This window comes from Apteryx rowi, unplaced genomic scaffold (assembly GCF_003343035.1).
Source record: "Apteryx rowi isolate R43461 unplaced genomic scaffold, aptRow1 scaffold_655, whole genome shotgun sequence".
NCBI classification, from domain to species: Eukaryota; Metazoa; Chordata; class Aves; order Apterygiformes; family Apterygidae; genus Apteryx; species Apteryx rowi.
The window spans coordinates 147794-171457 of NW_020450933.1; the positions used below are offsets into that span (position 1 = coordinate 147794).

At 40.2% G+C, this 23664-nt stretch overlaps 1 protein-coding gene across 2 annotated transcripts in view; it reads right to left on the minus strand.

Moving 5' to 3' along the window:
• Nucleotides 1–23432, minus strand: part of RHOA (ras homolog family member A) — a 28575-nt gene extending 5143 nt beyond the window's left edge. The window contains exons 1-3 of one of the 2 annotated variants that reach the window (XM_026084938.1): nt 23273–23432; nt 3461–3618; nt 471–591 (exon numbers count right to left, since the gene is read on the minus strand). In XM_026084938.1, the coding sequence (XP_025940723.1) occupies nt 471–591; nt 3461–3616 (277 nt within the window). In that variant the 5' untranslated portion in view covers nt 3617–3618; nt 23273–23432. The remainder of the gene's footprint in view (nt 1–470; nt 592–3460; nt 3619–23272) is intronic. The other variant, XM_026084939.1, reaches the window with a different exon arrangement.
• Between the last annotated feature and the right edge of the window lie 232 nt (nt 23433–23664).

Sequence of the window (23664 nt, forward strand, 5' to 3'; positions counted from 1 at the left end):
CAAAAAATCCCCACAAACCTTGGGTGGGCTATACCACTCAGTGGACATCCAGATGTACGAGTGCAGCTACAGTCTGTTTGCTTGGGGTCAACAAAGCAGCACTTCCCAAGGGATGAGCACACTGACAACACTTTCTCGGCTAGTCAGACCCTCTGCACTGCCAGATCTGGGTGACTGAACTGAACCAATAAGCTGCCTCCGCTGTTAAGTGTTGCTCTAATTATTCAGCAGAGCCCTGCATAAAACCAGCATGCTGCTGAGGCTTTCAAAATGCCACTTAATATTCTTGAAAAAAATAGATTCCTTTAAGATCATAATTTCTGAAGGCTATATACTTGAACCAATACTAATTTTGAAGCTAAAAATGCTCTCACTCATTACAACACATGGAAATAGATTGCACCGTATAATCTCCTAGGGGACAGAGAGATACAGAGAAACAATTCTGATTCAATTATTGATATACTTACCTAAACTATCAGGACTATCAATTGAAAAACACATAAGTATAACATCAGTATCTGGATAAGAAAGCGGTCTAAGTCGATCATAGTCTTCTTGTCCTGCTGTATCCCACAAAGCCAACTCGACCTGTGGAAGAAAGATCATGGCAGTAAGCCAAACCATCAGGGAAGCTTTGATTCAGAAACTAGCAACCCAAGCAAAATGGATAAAAAGATTTCACTCAACACCACTTGAAAGGAGAATACAAGGCTTTCACAGGAGAACTATTAGAAACTTCCCGTTCTGTAACTCCAAAAAATCAATTTACTGCAGTTTAAGAGACTTTTCATTATACCCATGATCATTATCAATTTTGTGAGAGACATTAAAAGCTACTAAAATAAAAGCAATACAGAAGATTCAAAGGGAATCAGCTCCAGAGGCCTGGGAATCTCTTTGATAAACATTCCAGAAATATCCATTTTCAGTGAAAGAGAACTCTCTAAGCATATGCCTTTTAGGATTATGCACATTTCCAATTGATTTACAGCTGGAACCTGCAATGACTAAGAAATGTCAAGATAGTACTCATTTGTACACAAATTCATTAAACCTTCATCACAGCAAGAATCTGAACCTGCAATTTGCCTTGAAATAAAGCCGATTTGTGTGCAAAAGTCTTTGTTGCTAAGAACTGAATAACGTAGCCCATGTTTTCAATATTTATACTTATGATGGTGCTAGGGGAGAACAACACAACAGGATTGTTTAAAAGTGTAGAAGCAATAGCCAATATTTAAATTAGGAAATTTAAACATTTTAATCAAACTCTTGAAGATATGCTATTGTTTGGGATTCTCTGATGTGGCTGTCATTTGACCGAGTGAGCCTCCTCTTTTCTCAGCTCTTATGCACAAAAGTTTTTGAAAAAACTCTCACAGCAGCTCAGAAAAAGATAAACAAGCAGATCTGAAACCCAAAGTGAGCTTGAACACGCAGTGCAACTGTCTGGTTAAACTGTTAAGATACACAGCCTTAGTTATATGCATATAAAGAAATTCTTCTGTATTTCAGTGAGATACAGACTCCTCTCAGAATTCTCTCTGCATTCACAGTTGCAAATGTGAATTTTGTGGCAAACATTCATCTTTTCCACCACAATGTCTGCTGAGGGATCCCTCAGATAACACTGAAATCAGGTCCTCTGGCTTATCTGAAAAGGCACATCTCTCATCATCACCGTTTCTTCTTCATAGGGCTTCTGAAGATTTCTGGTAATGCTCTTCTAAAAGGACAGCAGACAAGCAGCTGTCAAACAGAAGAGTCTTTAGCATAGCTCTTCCACAAACTCGTGTAATTAGGTGTTCAGAAGACAAAGTGCTTGGATAAGTATGTCATGTAGTTGTAGAAATGTCAGCTGAATTTCACACAACAGAAAACACACTGCTCAAGCTGCTCGTGCAATTTTTATCTAGATACTGGCTGTGTGAGGCTGATAGGGCATGACTCCCCGTTCAACCAATTTAGAGATGCAGAGATTCAGGCAGAAGGGAATGAGGCAGGCTGCATCTGACCAGGCGATAAGAGACAGAAATGGATATCATACATATCTTAATGTACCCAATAGCCCTCAGAGTCTAAGATACAATATAGTAATTGCAGAAACTGTAATTTGGGAGGAGAACATATTCTATTATTAGTCTAAAATGAAAATATTTTCTGTATATTCATATCATGGAAGAGAAGGTTGTTTGGTTTTTTTTAAGACTGGAAAAGCATCAACTTTAATGACTAAAACAACAGGCAATCCATGCCTGTAGCATTAGAAAATCAAATTCAAGACAAAACCCAAACCTGGCTCTTTTTTTTTTTCCCCAAATCAGAAATGAAACTGAGTAACTGTGCTGAATCTGTCACTATATCTGAACTAGAAGCGACTGAAAGATATTCTGATTGTACCTGAATCCAGGGCAAAAGCACATGACAGAGCAAGGTAAAAAATGGGGAACTCAGCACCTCCATCACCATAAATTGCCACATTGTTAAATGAGGACCTATGAGGGTTGTTAAATGAAAATCTATGGCACAGTCATAGTTTTGTGTGGTTAAAGTAATAACACAGAGACCTAAAGCATGGTTGCCTAAAAGGTTTTGAAAATAGTTGGGCTTTCAAGGTGCAAAGTTTCTGCTTCAGGTGCTTCCAGAGTGTCCTGGAAAGTGGCGGTTCTACACCTCCCACACTACCTAGCGTGACATAAAAGCAGAAGGTAACCTATCCAGCTATCAGACAGCAGCTTTATGAAAACTGCCTCTTGGAGCAGGGGTTTGGCATGTTTGCTGGTTTGGCAAACATTAAGGACTCAGAGGTCAGAGACTGAAAATGAATTTTCAGAATACTTAAAAACTGAAATATTTTAACAATTCATTTACAGAACAACAAACTAAAAATGAATGTCAGTGAGCTGCAGGTATGCTTAGCTGCTGAGAAGTGCATTCCTTCAGACAGGTAGGACAGATGATGCTGATGTACTGCAACAATCAAGTCCTTTTGAAGCCTGCCAGTCATCTGTTCTAAAGATGATTGTGTGTGCCAGGAATGTATATGAAAAAAGACCATCTCCAGGAACCACTGTCTTCATAATCATGATATCAGGTCCCAACCAAAACAGGGACTCTGCTATGCAATTCCAAAGGTAGTGGCTTAGTGTTCTTGCATGTAGGTACATCTTTGAATTATTCCATCCACTTCCACCTACTGCAACATTTTACTTGGAAGTACTGTATGTTTTTAAAATCTCAACTTGTATAAGATCAGAAATATATTGTTAAACAGACATTATATATAAGCAGGATCTAGCAAGGTCAATATTTATTCATGGAAGCATGTTTAATATTTAGAAATGTATTTGCAACATAACAGTAAGCATGTGTACTGAACTTCTTTAATAAACAAAGATCTCCATGCTTTTCAGAATAAAAGCATGTCCATTTAACTGTTACAGAACTGTATACGTACCTGCTTTCCATCCACTTCAATATCTGCTACATAATTTTCAAACACAGTGGGAACATACACTTCAGGAAATTGGTCTTTGCTAAATACAATCAGCAGACAGGTCTTTCCACAGGCACCATCACCCACGATAACCAGTTTTTTCCGAATGGCTGCCATAGCTGAAAAACAAAATGGCGATTTATTAATTCTTCTAGTGCAGTTTTTAACTGAGATGCTGAAGAACTGACAACCCCTAAGTTTCCAATCAATAACAACTTTTAAATTGGGGTGTATGTTACAGCAATCGTACAAGATAGGTAAGTATCTGGAATCATACAAGTCCAAATTCCCATCCTTCTGAGAAAAATATCCCCTCCCCCCCCCACATATGTCAAAATATTGCTGAGGGGGATAGGTATAAAAGGAATAGAAAGGAGGGGAGACCAGTATGTTTTATCATTTCTTTACCTATTCTACAGGTTGAGATAGGAACCTACAGAGAAAGTGAGCGAGCAAGCAGCATCGGCCAACAGCATCTTCTGAAAAGTTTAAGTAAATGAATGAACGAGATACTTAAATTCAAAGGCAAAAACGTATCCTTGCCATATTGAGTTGTCTTAACTACAAAGCGTCAGAGACTTTGTGCAAGTCGATTGGACTGAGAAGTACTCTACTGTCACATCAGAGCACTGACAGAAGGATCTCAAGGTAATCAACATGTTTCTCAAACGGAAACAACCTCACAGCAAAGACTTTTGAAGGCACACATCTCATTCTTCAATCTGTTCTCCTGGACCTCATCCTTTGTGTTTCAATGAAACAAGTGCTGCCAGGTTGCATTAAGTAAAAGGGAGGGGGAAGGGAGAGAGGGGAAGGGATTCCTAACAGTTTGAGGAACACAGATGGAGACACCTCAGCAATGCTCCACAGAGATCTCTGCCATTCAACACATTGCCCAGCAACACAAAAGACAGTATGAACAGTTACCTAACAAATTTTGCTAATAACATGAAGTTATTCCAGGTAGGTCACAGTAAATACACATAAAGTGATACACACAGACAAAAAGTAGTCTGAACTTCATCTACAAAACAAGTGGGTCTGAGCTGCCCATTACCTTTCACGAGCAAGATCTTGGGTCAAGTACCAATACCAGCTTGGTAGCAGTCCTGCTCTGGAAGGACTGCTCTCTGGAAATACCAGCTTGGTAGCAGTCAAAAGAACAAAATGAAATGGCAGGAATTGCTAGGAAAGGAAGAGAACATCAGTATGACCACTGTACAAATCCATGGCCTGCTCACATCTTAAGTGCTGGTCTCAAGAAGACTATAGAAAAGCTGAAAAGGGCCTGACAATAGGAATGAGTAGGCTGGGACTGAAAAGAGATGATTTTGGTGGGTGTGGTAAAGGTCTGCAAAGTCAAAGCTGGCTGAAACAGAATGGATAAGGATTGATTTTTCATCGTTGCTTCCCATAAATGAATGGGAGGGGGATGAAATTAAAATAATAGAAACAAATCCACCAGAAGGCAATGGGCAGTTGACCTGTGGAACTTCAGCCAGAGGATGCTGTGGACACAAGAAAGACTTAAAGTGAGACTGGGCAAGTATATGGAAAAAAACGTCCTGTGCAGGTTACAAAGAACACAGAAACCATACCTGGCATATGGGCGTATGGAAATCCCCATAGTTGAAAGCAGTGCTCTGTTCTTACTTTTCCCTAGGCGTTTACTTATGAGCACTGCAGGGACAAGCCAGAGATTCATGTAGGAACCTGGCTACAAGGGACTGGAATGAGGACAGAACCATAACTACTTTCTTCTCTATAACATGAGGACACTTTAGAAGGTGCTCCAGGGGAAGCCACTTAGTCATCCCATGAAGCCTCCTGAAAATGGAGCAGAGAAGCCACTATAATATCCACCTTTGTATGACCAAAACACCACAGAAGGAGTACCTTATGAGTTAATTTTAGTCATGACAATCCCAGTCCAAGCTTTAAGAGGATGACTAGAACTACTAGGGAGGGGACAAGGGCCCAAAGAAGGGCGGAAGAGAAGAAGAGAATACAACAAAATGTTTTCTTCCTTCTACCTCCCCTTTCATCTTAAAAAACTAATCAAGTAAATTAAGTAAATTAATTAAGCAAGTAAAAAAGTGAACTGCCTAAAACCCAACCTTTAATACTACTGTGTGGTGAAGCAGCAGTGGATATTACAGAGATTCTGTACTTCTGCTCCAGGGGCAAACGGAGAAGGACCAGGTCAGCCATTAAGCAGCAAAAGCTCAAGGACTTTTAGAGCACAGCTTCAACAGAAACAACTGTTCGAAGTAATCCAATCCCATCTCTAACATGGGCTCCATTCACCTTGCAAATGTATATGCACGCACATTCAAATTATTTACCTTAAGGTTTTGGGGTTATTTTTACATTTGTGAAAGGTTTAAAATGATTCACAGTTTAAAAAGGTGTTTTTGAATACTTTCTAGCAATTGATAATATTTGATTTTACAGAACTGGAAATCATCCAAACCAAAACAGGATAAACTACTTACAAGTTTTGTCTACTCAGTCAGCTTTGTCTACTCTGCTGTTCAAAAACTATAATATTGAAAGTCTCACAAAACTTCTGAACCATGCTTTGCTACATTTACTATGAGAAAATTTCCCCTAAAGTGTATCCTCAACTGTCTCTGATGCAATATAAGCCTATTACTGTTTGTCCTATTTGCCATGGGCATAGGAGAACAGATTATTCCCTTCCTCCAGTGTATCTGAGGATATATACCTTCATTTAGTGTTCTCTTCAGGCAAAACAATTCCAATTTATTCAAGCTTTCATTGTAAATCATATTCTCTAGACTTTCCTGTTGCTCCCTTCTGGGCATGGTCCAACTACTGCACATTTACCAAAACGTGGAGCCCAAAAACTGGATCCACTGTTGCATGTGGTGCCTTACCAACACTGAGAAGAGTTGAAAGATTACTTTATTGGTTTTCCAAGATATACTATTGTTTAAACATGATATTGGAGAAGTGTGTATTTTCCTCCAGAAGACAATATTGTTGACATGTGTTCAGCCTGTAATTCATGATAACTCCCAGATCTTTTTCATTAGAGCTTATACGTAATCAGTTGCTCTCTATTTACACAGCTGAATATTCCATTGTTATGCATTTGTTTATCCTTTGTGATTAGTGTTTTATTTTATCCCCAATTCTACTTCTGCCCTTGAGCTTAATTGTAGCCCCTCAGAAGCAAGTTAATAACCACGATCCTTGTATCATTACCTAAGCCATTGATGAAACCATGCTGGAGAAAAAGCAGGTGGAAGATGGAACAGAATAACCATTCTTTCTTCAGTTTCTCTTTATTTCTCTCTTCTGTACTAATAGCTGAGGCCTTATCCCTTTATCATTTGCATTATCTGTTACAGTACCTGTGGTAGTTGACCTTTTGGCATCACCTACAGATAGTTTTCTTTCTCTATAGAATATCAGATTAACTCTGCATTTATCTTCCTCTAAAAACATATGCAGTTCTAGACTTTTTTGTAATGTTCCTTACCAGTCGAGCCTCATTTTATACTTTGGCCTTCTGGATTTTATCTCTACATGCTCATGCCTAAGGTCAAGGAGAAAACTTCAATTCAGTAAAAAATTATGATTTGATGTAGTGCTTTTTATACATCCTTCCCTACAAAACAGCTTGAAAATAGTATTTTTTCTTTCAGGTATATTACATCTCCTCACGATCTTTTTCCTCTGAGAGGTCTACCACAAAGCTTTCCCTGCCTAAATCTTCCCTGAAATCTGTTGACCTGATGGTGAAGACCACTCTTTCAAACAAACTGCCTTTCAGTAGGATATTCTCAACCACTTCCTTCCTATTGCTTAGAATCAACCGTGCAGGAACCTCCCCTGTTCACAATCTTATATGTGCAGAACTATCACCAACACATCTCTTAAACCTTCTGAACTGTCCATCCTGCTGCACATCTATTCCATCAAACAATGGGATAACTAAAATCCCCTTATCATCTTCTAGAATATCCTGCCAAGTGCTCACAAAGACCCTCATCCATCTTATCTTGGTGGCCCATGACATGCCCATCTTTTTTCCTTTAGTATTGCCTTTCAGCAGATGCCTCTACATCATGTCCTTTCAACAAATGTGTTATATAAAATTTTATTAAGGATGCAAATATCGTCACTTATATTATCTTAAAAGCTTTCACCCCCTTCCAAAGCCCTAGGAGTTGCTTTTGATTTGCTTAGTCTCATTCCTGGCATTATCACAAGTGTTCATATGGACAAGCAGCACAGGCTGTGGCTAGTTAGCGTATGAATCTTTTCAGAAAGAACTCAGATGGGGACTGGGGGGTAGATGCATATGTCCTAGGATGTCAGGTCTTATTACCAGATACAACCCTTTATCAGCTGTACCAGGAAGCCACTGAATATTACAGCCTTTTATTTCCTCCTGCCTCTAGCGGTTATGAATCTTGCAGCTTCGTGACACCTCATCTTTCTTCTCTGCTGGTGAAGTCAAAACCTTACTTGCTGCCAGACCAATATACTTCACTTTATTCAAAATGTGAATGCCCAAAGATAGAAAGCTGCTGTTGAGCCTGCACCCACCTTTCTTCCTATGCAGATGTTATCTACAAAGTTCTCCATGTGTATGGAAATTGTTTAAGTGCTACATGTCCAAAGAGACCCCATATTTGTTCTATACAATTTGATGCTTGTTGATTTCCTGAGACATTCCTTCAAATTTTACCAGATATCTAGTCATGGCAACAGCAGCTCGCAGAGCAATCCGTGGAAAATTAAGAAAGCTATTTCCTGCTTCATTGCTTATTTGCCTTAGCCTATTTACAGTAATCATTTCCTATTTTGGAGGATTCAGTGCAGAGATTAGCATCTTTTAACTAATTATTTTTATTTAAAATAAATGCATTCCAGTTATTGTCAACTCTGGCAATCACTCAGAGGAACAACATCAGCATAACATAACTGAGACAAAAAGTTGGTTGCTTAGAATGTGGCTACTTCTTAGTGGTGCATATCACAAGGACAACACTAACAGTGTTCATGACAGTTGGGTTTTAGTTGCATTTTGACTTAAGAAAACCAAGTATTCTGAAACCCGGAAATGCATCAAATTTGTATGAGCAGTATGTTCTGACAAGAGTCAAAAAGTACTTTGCTAGTCTAAAAAGTAAAATTAAATTTCCAGTACTTAAGTTGCATGCAAATCAGTATTTGTGGCAGTACAGCCTGTCACCAGTACGTCTTTATATGCACAGAGGTAAAAGACAGTATCTGAAGTAGTTATGAGGATGCTACAGATAGACCAAGTCCAAGCTACCAAAACCTCATGGTAGCTGAACACAAGTATCATGCAATCATCGTTTTACACAGCACACAGAGCAGGGATAGAGCAATAAATCCAGAAAGCTGCTGGAGCAACATCACTGAAAATGTGTGCAAAACATTCAGCAAAAATATTCTACCCCAATTAGTGTGACTGCATGAATGACTGCAGTGATCTCCAGTGGAATCTATACATTCTTCTGCAGCAAGATGACAGACCTACAATTTTTTCTACTCTTAAATGAACCACTCCTCTCACCTCTGCATTTATGGGATTCTTAAAACCAGCTAGTCTGCTAGATCCAAAGTGGAAACTCTCACAACATGACTCAAATGACTCATTTGAATGGAAGAGATTCAATTATGACATTTCCTCAACTTAGGCCAGTGCCTTTCATAGGTATTACAAGAGCTTTAGACATAGTTTACTCAATCCCACTAACATCACAGGAGGTTACAACACAAGGAGCTCCTGTTTGCTGAGAGTTGCCACACCAGTATCCTTGTTACACCAGGCTGCTTTTTCTAAGTGCAGTGACATTCCAAGGGCATTCCATGCAGCATAAAGCCCTACTTGTTAAGGGAATCTAATGAATATCCCAGAAGAATGGTAGGTGGGAAAATATTTTTTCCACCTTTAAAATACACTTTCCCCCAAAGTATCATCATTTACTGCAACAGAATTTACTTTTTCTGTTCAGCATGCTGTGTATTTTCCTGAGGAACAACATTTCCAGTGCCTCCTCTCCTGCAAATTCCAAGGCCACACATCATGGGTGAGGATTTTTCAGACACACTGTTGATATTTTAAAGTTGGATAAGCTAGTAACAAACATGCCAGATTTGTCTGGCTAGCACTGAATCTCATCCTGGAGAGAGTAAGGTGGAAGGAATAGGCCTTCACCATCATGCAGGCAGCCCTACTGGATTTAATTTCCATTGCCAATTAACCACTACCAACTTAATATTGCCTGCTATACCACACATGCAAATCCTATATATAGGTACAATTTTGTCAAAAACCACTATCTATTACTGTATATGTTCAGAAGAACTCAACAGAAACAGTTCAACAATACCATTAATGATGTTACTGAGGGTTGGAGGGAAACATCCATTAAAAAAAAAATTGAGTGGGAAAGAATTTAAGTCCTTAAAATCAAAGTGCTGGGAAGTGAGAGTTTTGAAATCTTGTAGAATCGGTATTGCTGCTGACTCCTCCATACCAAGAACTGAAAGGGTTTGCTACCAAGCAAATTATGGCCTAGCACCCTTCTCACTTGCTTCATTTCACCATTTATTCAGTCAGCTCTGTCCTGGGCCAGCAGGAAGAACAAGAGCAAGGCTGAGAGACCACAAGACACTCCCTAGCATGTGTCCCCCACCACCCAGGCCCTGCTCACTACCTACCACGGAGGAGAACTGCCTCTGTGCTAGGACCTTCTAAAGTTTCTGTTAAAATACACCCACATTTATTCACATACGAGGGAGAAGGGGAAACAGCCTTCCCCAAAGGCTCCATAGGTGAAGAGGACATGAATAAGCAGGTTTCTCCTGGCTGTTCAGCAATGTCAGGCATTAGAACTAGCTAAATCTCAAAGCAGTTTGGAACAGAAAGCAGATCAGCCCAAAACAAATAGGTCTGCTTTTAGGACAGCTGTACACAGACAGTGAAGAGACTGAGATCAAATAAGGAGTATTTGGGTGGGGAAATGGTATAAAGAGCATGAGCAGAGAATGGGGAGAAGGAAGGCAAACAGGCTAGAGGAAGATGGCAAGATTTAATTACTCAAATTCACCTTCCTCTAAAGCAGAATCCAAGTTTCCCACATCTCATAACTGTTTAGTTGCTAACAGGAGGCAAGCATCTCAACATTTCCTCCTTTTAAGTCCCCATTGAAAATGGCAATGATTACAGACTTTGCAATTTTTTCTCTATTATACTTTTCATTAATCCATGTATGTATAAATAAATGTTACAAACATTGCAGAGTTTGCTGTTGAAATGCTGTTGGTGCTAGCTTAAGTCATCTCCTTTGAGCATACACGCATATATATACAGTCTACCTGTGCTATCAGACTTTGTTCACACAACCCCTACCTCGTAAAGGATGGACTATGCTTCTAAGTAGCAAGACTTACAAAGCAAAGGGAACTTTATGACCTCAATTCACCTCTTACAGAAGTTGGAAAATGCATAGCAAACAGCTGCAGGATTGCAATAAGAACAAGAGAAGTTTGTGATTCAAACGCACCAAGTAGTTGGGTTCAATCCCTGCTTCTGCTACAGGATTTCTAAAAAATCCTGGAAGAACTATGTACACCAAAACATGTTGCAAACGACCATTTATTTATTGTCTTATTTCCTAAGACATCCAGAATAACACTCACCCATACTACTGCACTTAAAGTAAAGCCATGCTTAGATTAATCATACTGGGATCTACTGTGCATGTGCGTAGAACACATGCCAGTGATGAAAAGTGCTCCAGTCAAGTTCTGAATGTCTCTAAGGATGGTGAAAAACTTTTTCCTTATATCGGACTGAAATTTCCTGGATTCCAAATTATCTCCATGGCCTCTTGTGCACATCCTGGCTCCATCCTCTCTATACCCTCCCTTTAGGACAGGTTATCTCCATTTCCAAGTCCAAAATTGTAGATAGTGAGGTGAAGTTTTATATCTTTGGAGGTTAATAGTTTTTTGTTGAACAGTCTGTAAAAATTTTAAACAGAACCAGGCTTTAACATGTTATTTATCAGGAACTGAAACAATATCTGCCATTAAATTAAAAAAATAAAAATCTTGCTCTTCCTAAAATAAAGAACAAAAGTCTTTGTTGTAGGTCAAAACTCAATCTGCCTAAGATAGCACACAGCGATGTTTTAAGGCTTGGATCAGTGATGGGTAGTGCTATTTGAATCTTTTGCAATACCGATACAAAAGAAATATCATGATAGTGCTAGCTGCTAAGGTCAGGCACCTAGCAGCACTGCAGCTTTGGAAGGGAAGCCTAGGGGCACAGGCATAGTAAGGTTGAGCTGGAGCCCGCATGGTAGGACAAAGCAGCACAGGACTATTATTATGATACCACAGTGTCAACATTTAACTTCCATAGTTTGGTACCACATACCATACATTTCAACACTTGAAATCAAATATTACTGGGGTAGGTACATAGTTAAATTATAAGCTATTGGTATACAATCAGTAAAAATGTGAATGCAGTTGCTGCTATAAAGATGATAGTCAATACAGCTTATTTCAATCATTTTATTTTGCTTGATTCAGTGCAAATTTGCTTGTGGACACTTTCATTCATAAACTGATATAAGCCACATTAAATAATGTGTTTATAACATGGTCTTTGGGAAACAACCATATTTATATTCTTTACAGCATCAAGCACATAAAAGCAGCCTGTTTGACAGTACTGCAGAATAGAACTATTTCTAACTACTTTGCTACACGGTAGCAGTTGGTAAGGTTTTTTATTTTATTTTTATTTGAGGTTACACTTGAATTTTAACACCTGAAGAAAAGAATTCTGAAGCTAGTAAAGCACAGGGCAGGCTGCCGAAAGTTACATATTAAATGAAAACCACAGTGAAATAGAAATTTCCTGTTGTAAGACTGAAGTACGACTGAAAAAATGACACAGACTGGAGAGTGTAGTATCCAATGGGACTAACATACCAAACAAATCCTTTACAAAGGTCCTTGGACAGGTCAAGTAGGACATTCAACTTTCTGCTAGCAGTTTATCCAGATTGTGCATTAACCATACTCAAGTCTGGCAAGTTCTACTAGTTTGAAAAAAGTGCTTTGCAAACATAGCTGTACCATTTCCAGGGCCAGCTTGAAAGTGGGAGCACTATAGCTGTGTTATAACCCCGGCTAATATACCTCACTGGATCTCAGCTGACTCTGCAAATAATCAGCTCAAGCCTTTTTGTACCATATCACCAAAACTGGGAGCAGCATAAGCTAGCTCCATTAGGTCTTAACAACATTGATTCAGTGCCAGTTCTGGTGAATCCTTAATGATTAATGGATTATAGACAGAGTGGGTTACCCAAAAGTACAAATTTGGTGTGTTTTAGGGATGGGCATACAATGCATTGCTGCTAAACATGGCTGCGGTAGGACAGGAAATAGCTCATCCAGCATAAAGCCTGCCAGCGCACATTTTTTTTTTCAGACTTACCAGATCAGTGTTGTGTATCATATGGACATAGTACTTCTGATCTGAGAGATCAGGAGAAGTTCCAAAGCTGGATTCACTATACTAAATTACAGCCTTTGCCCTTATTTTCCTCTTCAGAGTAAAACTTGTATGATAACCTGCAATTCTTCTGGCTCCTAGAGAAGAGAGTTGCTTTTGATTCTGATAAATTTTCTTGATTTCTAACCATTGCAGGAAAGAACATGACATTTTTCTTTGCTCTTCTTCACTAAACAGTCCACCTGTTGGTGCTTTACGGGAACTGTGCCTTAGCACAATCAACCACTCTCAGAAACACACAACCTGTCTTTTGTTAAAGTGTCCAGTCCATGAGCTGTGCAACTCTCTACACCCCAGCACAAAATCCTGCAAGCAGCTCCAGCATTGACACTGATCGGGGACTCACTTGTCCCTGCAGCTAAACTTATATTTTCCATATCTGTAAACTCACAGATTCTCCTTTGCTGTAGGATTTCACATACATAAAAATGGGTACGTTAGCTTGAGCCTGAGGTCTATCTAAATCCTTCTAAATAGCTTAGAAGTGGATACCTATGGAGAAGCAGAAGAGGAAAAAGGCATGTGAAGCTTCCCCTGTGTGCTCTCCAGCCTCAAATCATTTTCAGCTCAGGAGCTTCTTGGGTCAGATGTGGTTTCCATGAATTTGGTAACCTCAAACAGATCCCTCTCCTATGAGCTTGTCCACACTCCCTTTGAACCCATGTAAACTTTCAGCATTCACAACATCCTGTTGGAGGGAGTTCCCACAGCTTAATTACACATTGTGTGAAAAGCCACTTCCTTCAAATTCAAAATTGTCCCTATTAGTTTCTTTTGCTGTCTCCAAACTCCTGAATGGAAAGAGAGTGAACACTACATCCCACTCACCCTCTTCCTGCCACTCACGTTATAAGCCTTCCAGACTGCTGCATCATAGCTTAACCATTATTTGTTATGCCTTTACATCTTTGATAGCAGAGTGTAAACCAAGATGACTAGCTGATCTATCAACCAGCTGCTCCTAATATAAGGAGTCACAAAGCAGTAGAGGTGTCAAAGTGGAGTGTTTCAGCCAGGATGGTTCTCGGAAGGCCGGCAGTGTAGCACTGGGTACTTCCCTATACCACATCATCCACCACAGCCCCAAATGTACCAGCACTGCTGCAACACAGACATCAGGAGTTGAAACCAAGAGAGACTCCCGTTTTGACAAAGGTGCACTGTATCAGAGAACCACACCCTGAGCTGCATTTCAAGTGCAAACAAGCTGCAGCTTGGTCATCCCCCATTACATGTTTCAATTCTTGAATTAACTATCCAGGAAACAATATTCAATTTTGATTTAAAAATAGTCCATAATGGAGAATCCACCACCCTGCTTCTTGTTCCAATGGTTAATTATATTTTCTGCATTAGTAATACGGCTTTATTTGTCACTTCCTTAATTTTCATCCTCTAAATTTCTTCACACTGGTATTAGTGGTTTTTTCCAGGTCATCAGGAAGAAGTACAGCCCAAGAGCTAACTTCATCATCTCACTAGACACAGATTCACTAGTCTCCACTTGCATTTTAAAGTTTGTCAACTGTCTTCTTTCTATTAAATTTAATATGAACCATATTGATTTTATACTAGTTTAGTTTCTTACTGAAAATGATGTACAATTACTGTCAAGTGCTAACCGAAGGCTAAGATGAACACCTGTACTTAAGAACCAAACTGAAACAATTACCACTAATTGTTTTTATTTCCCCCAGCCCAGGCTGACCGACATTGCTTTAACTTAATTCTTTCCCAAATGCTTTGTTAGTTATTTCATTATTGTACCTGGGATTGATGCCTTAGTCTGATGGGGTTATAATTGTTAAGGTTGTCCTAATTCTCTTTATTATTACTGCATATTAGCATTCTTTCAAACTCCTTAAACTGTTGCAGTGTTTAAAGAGCTTTCTGGGGTGTGTGTGGGGGTGGAAATCTATATAACAACCCCCCTCCCCAACTAAAAGGCCAGAGAACTTCATGATTGAGATACAGCAAAACATAGGTGTAAATTACCCAGTCTGGTTAGCTTAAGTGTGTAATGCTATTCAAATTTTTTAATTTATATATATATATATATATATATATAAGTGATTATGAAGATACCTGATTATAGGGAAGTTGTCTGTGTATGAATAAATAAATGGGAAAAAAGATAAGAAACTGGAGAGAAAGAAATACTTAGCTCTCTTACTATGAGAACATCATGAGTGGAGGTCTGTTTGAACCTGTACAGCTCAACATTCCTAAATGACCTGAAAAATGGAGTAAAAATAGCAAGACAACAAAATTTACTGATGCCAAGATGTTGAGGTAATAAGGGCAAGGGCTAACTGTGACAAATTGCAGAAGGACCTTAAGAGACTCAGTGACTGAGTAATAAAATGCCAGATGAAATCTGAAGTAGATAGATGCAAAGTGATAAACAGAGTAAAAACGGTTCCAACTTCCTATATGAAATGACAGATTCTGAACTGACCATTGCTATTCACAAGCAATATCCTGTGGTTATACAGTTAGGTTCTTTAAAATACCAGCTCAACACTCCAAAGAGGGAAAAGAAAAAAAAAAAAAAAGGAGTGAACAAAACAGAATCATTAAGCTAACGTATAAACCTGCAAGCATGTGTGTGGTTCCGATCCTCCCCACGTCAAAAAAGTGCAAAGGAACTGGAAAAAATTCAGAGAAAGGCAACACGGATGATTAAAGTATAGAACAGGTTTCATATGAAGAACAACTAAGGACTGGAAAAGGGACAATCTGGAAAAGACAAGGAACTGAGGAAGAGAATGACAGACATTTCTCTTTAAGATCATAAGCAGTGGTGAGAGGAGCCAGGCTTTGAATACTCACAGTCTTCTAAATCAAGGACAAGGGCACATCAAACGAGACAGACTCAAAGTAAAGGAAGGCAGTCCTTCTAGCAATGGCATATAGCAAGGCTTTACTGTTTCTAAGTCGCTTAAACTTTAGATCCATAATTTCTTAGTCATAGGCTTCTTCCAGGCTCCCCTTTCCCCAGTCCCATATTTTTCATGTTTTTCAGCTTGTTTTATATTTTCTACTTTGTTTCTATTTTTTTTTAATTTAATCTGTACAGCTTTCTTGCATTGTTTTTTAAATGCAAACAAAACAGATGCTTTCATTTCCTTTCCAAGTCAGGTTATTTAATTCTTTTTCAACACTTGCTAGGGGAAAAAATATCACAAAAGCGAAGCGTCTTTCTTTAAGCCTGTTAAAGCCAAACCAATTGTTAAAAACTAAAACTGCAATATAGGCAAGCAGAGCTTTCCGTCTTAACACTGTCACTGTGCACCCTGTTTTGCAAAAACGAAATTTAGTCAGGTGTTTCTGGACTACTGCAAGTTTTTTTTGTTCTCAACTATCTGCAAAGTTAACCACTATGCTCTTCACCTTCCTGTTTCTATATAGTTAATAAATTAACATCATTTCAGAACATAGGGAAGAATACTAATTCCAGCATTTCTCCCCTATCTTCCTCTCACACGATGGGTTCATGAAAACACACTCCCTCCACTTTCCCAGGCTGAAGGTAAAGCTCAGGCTACTAGGGCAGAAAGCAGTGTTTTTTTTTCCCCCCAGGATCTGTTGCTGCCATTGCTGTCTTTCTACTCTATCCAGTTTAGCTTTCTTGTTACCTTGCCCCAACTGAATAGTTTTGTGTTATCTGTAGCTAGGATGATTTATGACAGCATTTCTCTTACACAATAACAAGTCCGAAGATTACTGTAAGCAAAATGAGATTAGAACTTAATATTGAGGTAATTATGATAGATCTGTGGATATTCACTAACTTGTGTGATTTGCAAAATGCTTTGCACTTTGTGGTAGGTTTTTTTTTTCCCCCCTTGGTATTCGCTCTCTCCAGACACCTCTTGTATGTAAAACAGGAAGTGGAGCGCCTACAAGCTAAATAAAGCAGGTCCTGCTTGGGTGAGATCTTGGTTTCTTTAGGCACCCCCCACTGCCCTGTAGCTGGCAGCAGAAAGACACATACAGACAAAAGAAACTATTAAAAGTAACTCTTAACTCTTCGAGACAACCGTCTTTTTGCATCCCTAACTTAAGGGTGACACCCTCACCTGTCTTCCTCCTCTTCTCCCAACATGAGAGAACTGGTAAGATTGTACTGGTTCAAAACAAAGGCCAATCTAGCCCAGTACTAGCAGATGACTAGGAAAGAGTAAAAGACCAGGTGAATACAGCAGTATTTCCACGAGTATATCTTCCCAGTTTCCAGCAACTTGCAGCTTGGGTATTCTTAGTTTTTTTCTGTTTCGTTTATTTGATTTTTAATCTTTGTGCTCAACAATACATTTGGTAGAATTTTCTTCCGAGATTTTTTCTGCTTGATTTTGAACCTATGCAAGCTGTCATTCAAAGCATTTTGTGGCAATGAATTCTGTGGTCTCATCACAGGCTGTGGGAGAGGCACCATCAGTTTTGAGCTAGAAGAGACTGACTGATCGTTCTGAATTGTTTTTCTAGGCAACTGATTATCTTATAGATTTCTCTTTTCTCTGTCCTCAGTCATGTCTTTCCCAAGATGAAGAATTCAAATCTTTTTAAGCATTCCTTGTATGGAATCCATTCCTTATCCCTGATCATCCTTGTCATCCTTTTCTTTGTTATTCCAATTGTGCTGTATCCTATGGTCCATTTTCTTTCAGCTCAGAAACAGTGCTCAGGACATCAGTGTGGCATGGACTGAGAGTCATAATGATATCCTCTGTTCTCTTCTTTAATCCCTTCCCCAAAATCCCTAGCTTATTTGATCGCTCCTGAGCATTAAACTTACATTTTCACAGAATTAACACAAGAGCTTCCTTCTAAGTGGCAATAGTTAAGTTTCACCCCATTGATGTACACGCAAATTAAGAAAATTTTCCAGACTTTGGATTTGTCTGAAATGAATTTCATTTGACATTCTACTGCCTTTAAACTCAGTATCACAGCATCTAGCTGCAATTCTTCCTAGTCAGCTTTAGTTCCGTCAGCTTCATTCACTACTCAAAACCTTTCTCACCTTCATATCTCACCAGATCATTTATGAGTATGTTGAACAGTACAGACACAACACAGATGCCTTTTCTTCCCTCTTATCAAACTTCCCCTGTCCATGCTTGCTGAGTCATTCAAGAACTCCCATTGATTTAAGTAGCACTATTTTCTCTTCAAAAGTCACATTTACTCTCCCACTATGAGTTATTAGTCCATATGTTTACTGATTTTTTTTTTTTTTAAACAGACATTGAACTCTGTCATACCCTGCTAAACTATTTTTAAGAACTGCTACCATGAAAGCCATCTTCTCTCTCTCTCTCTCTCTAGTTTCAAGGTATTAAGTGAGAAGTTACATAGCATAATTAATAATTCAGTCATTTCATCCCTGAGTTCCTTTGGAACCCTTGGGTGAGTACCATCTGGTCTTGGCATTTTGTAACTACTTATCATTTTGCTCTAAAATGCTCTTTGCTGACACTTCAAGAAGACACAGATCTCCCAATGAGCCCTGTTCCTCATAAAAAAGTGTTTCTGGCATAGGAACCTCAATGAGCTCCAGTACAGTAAACAGGAATGCAAATAAGTCATTTAACTTTCTTCCGATGGCTTCATGATCACATATTTCTTTCACATCTTCACCATCTATTGGCCCTCCAGACTCTAGCAACTTACTTTCTTCTGATGTGCTTATAAAAGAATTTATCATTTATGCCATTAGCATGATGTTGCTCAAGTCTTTTTGGCAGGTCCTCATATTTTTCATTTGACTTGCCAGAGTTCACATTCTTATTTATTTTCCTGGTCAACTTCATGACTTGAACTTTCTCAAGGCTTATTCTTATTTCTAATAGTCTCTTTATCCCAAACTGCATTCTCATTCTCACCTGTCAGCATTCCATATTATAATCTAAAATCTTCCCCAAAACATTTTCATTTTCAAGCGTAGAAGCTTAATTCTGCCGTGGTTTACATGGAACCCAGCCTTTCCAAACAGCTTTTGAACTGAGGTTCAAAAATGAGCAATTCACTTTGTCAGTACCAAGCCGAGATCCTCCTGTAAAACAGCTTTCTCAGTATTTTGGCATTGTCACCTACCACAATTTCAACACAGCAGATAGACAGTGAAGACCAAGAGTCTTCAAGTGTAAAATATAAGAAAAACGAAATCTTAGCAAAGAACGCAAAGAATGCTTGGTGCTTGGGAGATCTATACATTCTCTCAAACCACTGATACACGCAAAGACAGCCTTCCTTAAAATTGTTAAGAGGAAGAATTATTTTGTTTGTAAACATACACATTAGAGATCTGCTCCAAATTGTGACAGTTCAATCAGTCAGTTATACTCTGTCAAGCAAAAGAGAACTATTTATTACTGCAAGGCACTGCTAATTTATTGAGCAAGGAGACTGAATGTATCTAATTCAGTCCTGTCAGTTTCTGATTAAAAAAAAAAGGGGGGGGGCAGAAAAACAAAAAAGCCCTAAACACCACTTGTGTCAGAGCTTGGGGAAAGACCAACCTCATATTTGTTGTGGGTATTCAGTTTTATTTACAGATGCCAGGTATCCTAGGGGTGCTCTCTGTGCCCCTTCTAATAAGAACCCTGTCCATCAAGGCTGGTCAGAGAAAGACAATGAACCTTGTTCTGATTAGTATAATTAGATGATTCACTTTGAAAGGATTGGCTGTTGTGTGTATGTAACAGTGGATGGCAAATATGTTAATGAAAAGTTACTTTATGGTTGTCTTAGTTCACTGTCTCAAATGTCCTTTTCAAGTAAAAGCAAAGACAGAAAAAGGAAAGAAGAGAGGATTAACTGATCAAAGCTACTCTAGCAATTGTAATTATGCTTTTGGTTTCTTTTATTCACAATTCAGAATGAGGTGAAAACAGGGATTATGTCAAAGTCAGAAGGCACCCAGACATTTAGCAGTGGTGTAAAATGGCTTACAACAGTGATGCTATAATTTTGCCAGATACTGGAAACTGTCTTTTGGGATATTCATGCTTCTTTTTGATATGATCCCAAAGGTAATGATTCTTATTTCTATTTAACTGCCTACTTATTTATACAGTGCTCAGTGATACAGAAGAGGAAACACACCAATATGCAAGGACCAGAGGATTTTCATCCCACATTAAGGTGTGTATATTTGCATATCTGTATCCCTGGGAATGAAGTTAAGCTATTAGATGCATTTATTTTACACAGCACTGCTCCACATTATGGGGTTTTACCAATATTACTTGTTTACTAAGACAAACTCATCATGGATCAATTTAAGATTTAAAGGGGAAGCCAACTCGCTTTTACTGTCATGCAAACTTCCTCAAGCTCACTGATTAAACTTTTCCTCCACATTAGTTAAATGGCAATTCAAGACAAGTCCTAAGAGAACAGAGAGAATATGACAATTCAAATAGACGTGAAATAACACATGGGAAAGATTAGAGTTTAATATAAAGGTAAAAGGTAGTGTTTGAGGGGAGACTTGCAAAAGACCTTAATGAGATCAAAGTAGTAGGGAATAAAATATTGCAGAGAGACTGAAGAGAACAGGAAGATACAACTGGCCAGCGAGGAAAATACTGCTAGTAGTCAAGGTAAGAAACTTTTAGAGCCTGAGCAGACCACAGAAACAGTGTAAAGAAGAACCAGTAGGGTTTGGGACAATGTAAATATGTTGAGGAAAAGAAAAGAGAGTTTAAAAAGATGAAATGTGAGAAGAAGGGAAAGCAAGAGTTACCAACAAAAACTAGGAGAGAAGATGATGCTCCCAACCCCTTCCAAAATATCAGATTGTTTCTACTTGGAATTTGCTTATCTGAAGAACCATCTCTAGTCCTACATCCTGGTGGCAGTTAAGATCATTTAGGATGTTTTTACTGTCAATTCCTGGCTTGGAGAACTCCCCGCCTCTGGCGCTCAATTGCTATGGCAGTCAGCCAGAGCTTGAGTTTGGTGAACTAAGAGGGATAACACAAGAGTTATTTAGCTTAGTTTTTTGACTGAATTTCTTTCACCCATTGTGTGAAGGTGCATCTATGCCTTGAGAAATTATTAAAAGAAAAAGAAGTGTTCTACTGTTAAATGATATAATTAAATAATTAGAATTAATCAATGTCAAGTATTTCTACTGAATACACCTTTAAGCATTCCAGTGAACTAATTAAATGAAATAAGGCTAATGGCAAATTTTCTTTTTTTAAACATGCACCCTTGTCCAAATCAGAGCAAGAACTGGTCTGCTTATTTGAAACAGAAATACTAGTGCTGGGTGGCTGGAGACTAGAATAAGGCCAGAAAAGGGCAGGAGGAGGGCAGAGAGATGTGTCAGAAGAGCCCTCTACAGAAGGTAAATATTTTTAAGAACAATCTTTTCAGGAAGGGATGGACTTTATCTTATTCAGCAGAGAAATATGACAAATTTTTCCAAAAATAAAGCCTTTGATACTGCAGCATCTAATACTTTGAATCACAAATAACATTTAGAACAAGTAAAACTACTTTTTGAGATTTCTAAGATTAAAAAAAAAGTTTATAAGATTTTGCCTCCCCCCCCCCTTTTTTTTTAAATCCACTGTTTTAAAATTATATGGATGACAGAGTTGTTACCTAGTGTAAGCTTTGAAGGGGTGGGGGGGAACCACCACCACCACACCTAACATTCCCCATGCAGGTTTTAGGATTTGGTTTTGCCCAAGTCCTACATGTATAGAAAGAGTGGGTGGGAATTGCTGCACATGAAGAGTTCCTTGCAACAAACAGGTGAACTGTACCAGGAGAAAAACAAAAGCTGGATATGAGGCAGCAACTAAAAACAAACAAAACCCTATTCCAGACACCTCACAGAAATAGATTTAAAGAAATATCAAAGCTCTTAAGACAGAGTTTGATTCAGAACAATACTTTTAAGAAACCTCTGCAATGACAAACTTTTTTAAGACCTAAACTCAGCTAAAGTAGTCTCTAGGCTCCTCTCATCCCTGAAGGAATGGACTTCCTGACAAAGAACATTTAGGAAGTATGTAATTTTAAGCTGTGTAATTTTAAGTCTAAGGTAAGGCTGTTATACCACACAAAGCTAATAGCATTCCTCACAGTTCTAACAGTTCATTTTTCATTAAAACTGAATTCTTTGCTACAGACTTGTTTGCATGCATTCACAGCCTTCTTCAACTAAATCAGGATCTGCTACAAAAAAAAAAGTTCTTTTCACACAGTTTAAAGTTACAGCCACACTACGAAATACAAATTCTTCTGTAGCTATTAGCATAAACAGTCTAAACAGAACTTAGGAGGCCCCTAAACTAATGAAATGGTCAAAACATCTCATCACAGCAAGTGTGTTGAGTCTGCCTGAAGGATGAGCAGGGAATACTTTAGTAAATCCATGGAAGCACACTCAATCCAGTTTAAGGTGTGGTTTTAAAACCAACTTACCCAAAGGAGTCCAACTTTGTGCTCTCGCGCTGCAAGACTTGAACACGACCAAATTACGTCACCACAACAAACTGACAGTCAGTCGAGTCACCCCCACTATTCCAGGGCCCACTCGTGTCACATCCCACACTTGGGGGGAATGCCACAGCCGAGATGTGTGTGAGGGAGCTGACAGGAGTGGGCTTTCCCTGCCAAACCAGCGAGGCCCAAAACACCCTGGCAGAAGAGTGGAGCTCACCATCGACCCATGCCAAGGGCTCAGGGGAGGTTTCAACCCGAGAAGCCCTCCCGAGGGGCCCCGCTCCGCTCCGCCAGCACGGCCCTGCGACAACCACCAAGTTGCAGGCCCCCCCCGCCCCCCGCCCTCACGAGCAGGGCCGGTGGAGCAGCACGGGCCGTTCTCTCCCTCTCGGCCCTCCTGCCCAGACAAGGCCCCGTTACCGACCCCGGAAACTTTGGGCACTCCTGAGGAGCGGCCTGTCGGCGGCCCAGGTCCCGGCCCACGCCCTCCCCTTTTGTGTGGGGACGCTGCCCGGACACGGCGGCGGGAAGCTCAGCCCGGCGGAGCGGGGGCGCCCGTCCCCGCCCGGAACCCGCGGCGTGGGCCTCGGGCGGGGGCGAGCGGGCCCCACCCGGGAACCGCGGCCCTGGGCCGCGCCGGGAAGGGGGAAAACCGGCGAGCCGCCCCGCAGAGCGGCACAGAACCCCATCCCCGGTACCTGCGGCCTCCACTGGATCGCTCTCCCGCCGCTTCCTGCTCCACAGGCCCGAGCTCGAGCAGCGGCGAACGGAAACGGGCGGGGCGGGGGCGTGCGCGCTCACCGGGCCCGGCGCGACGCGGCGCTTCGCTGCGCGACGCTTCCTCAGGCCGGCCCGCCCGCGCGCGCGCGCGTACCCGCCCGCCTGCCTGCCCGCGCGCGCGCGCTCTCGCGGCCGCGCCGCAACCAATCGCTACGCCCCAGCGCGAGGGCTGCCGGGAAGGAGAGCTATAAAAGCCCGGGTGCTATTTACGCCGCGTGGGTTGGGCTTTGTGTGTGCGCGGGTGTGGAGGTTCTCGGGCTGGGTCGGCTGTTGGTCTCGCGGGCTTGGCCTGGTCGCTGCAGGCCTGGTC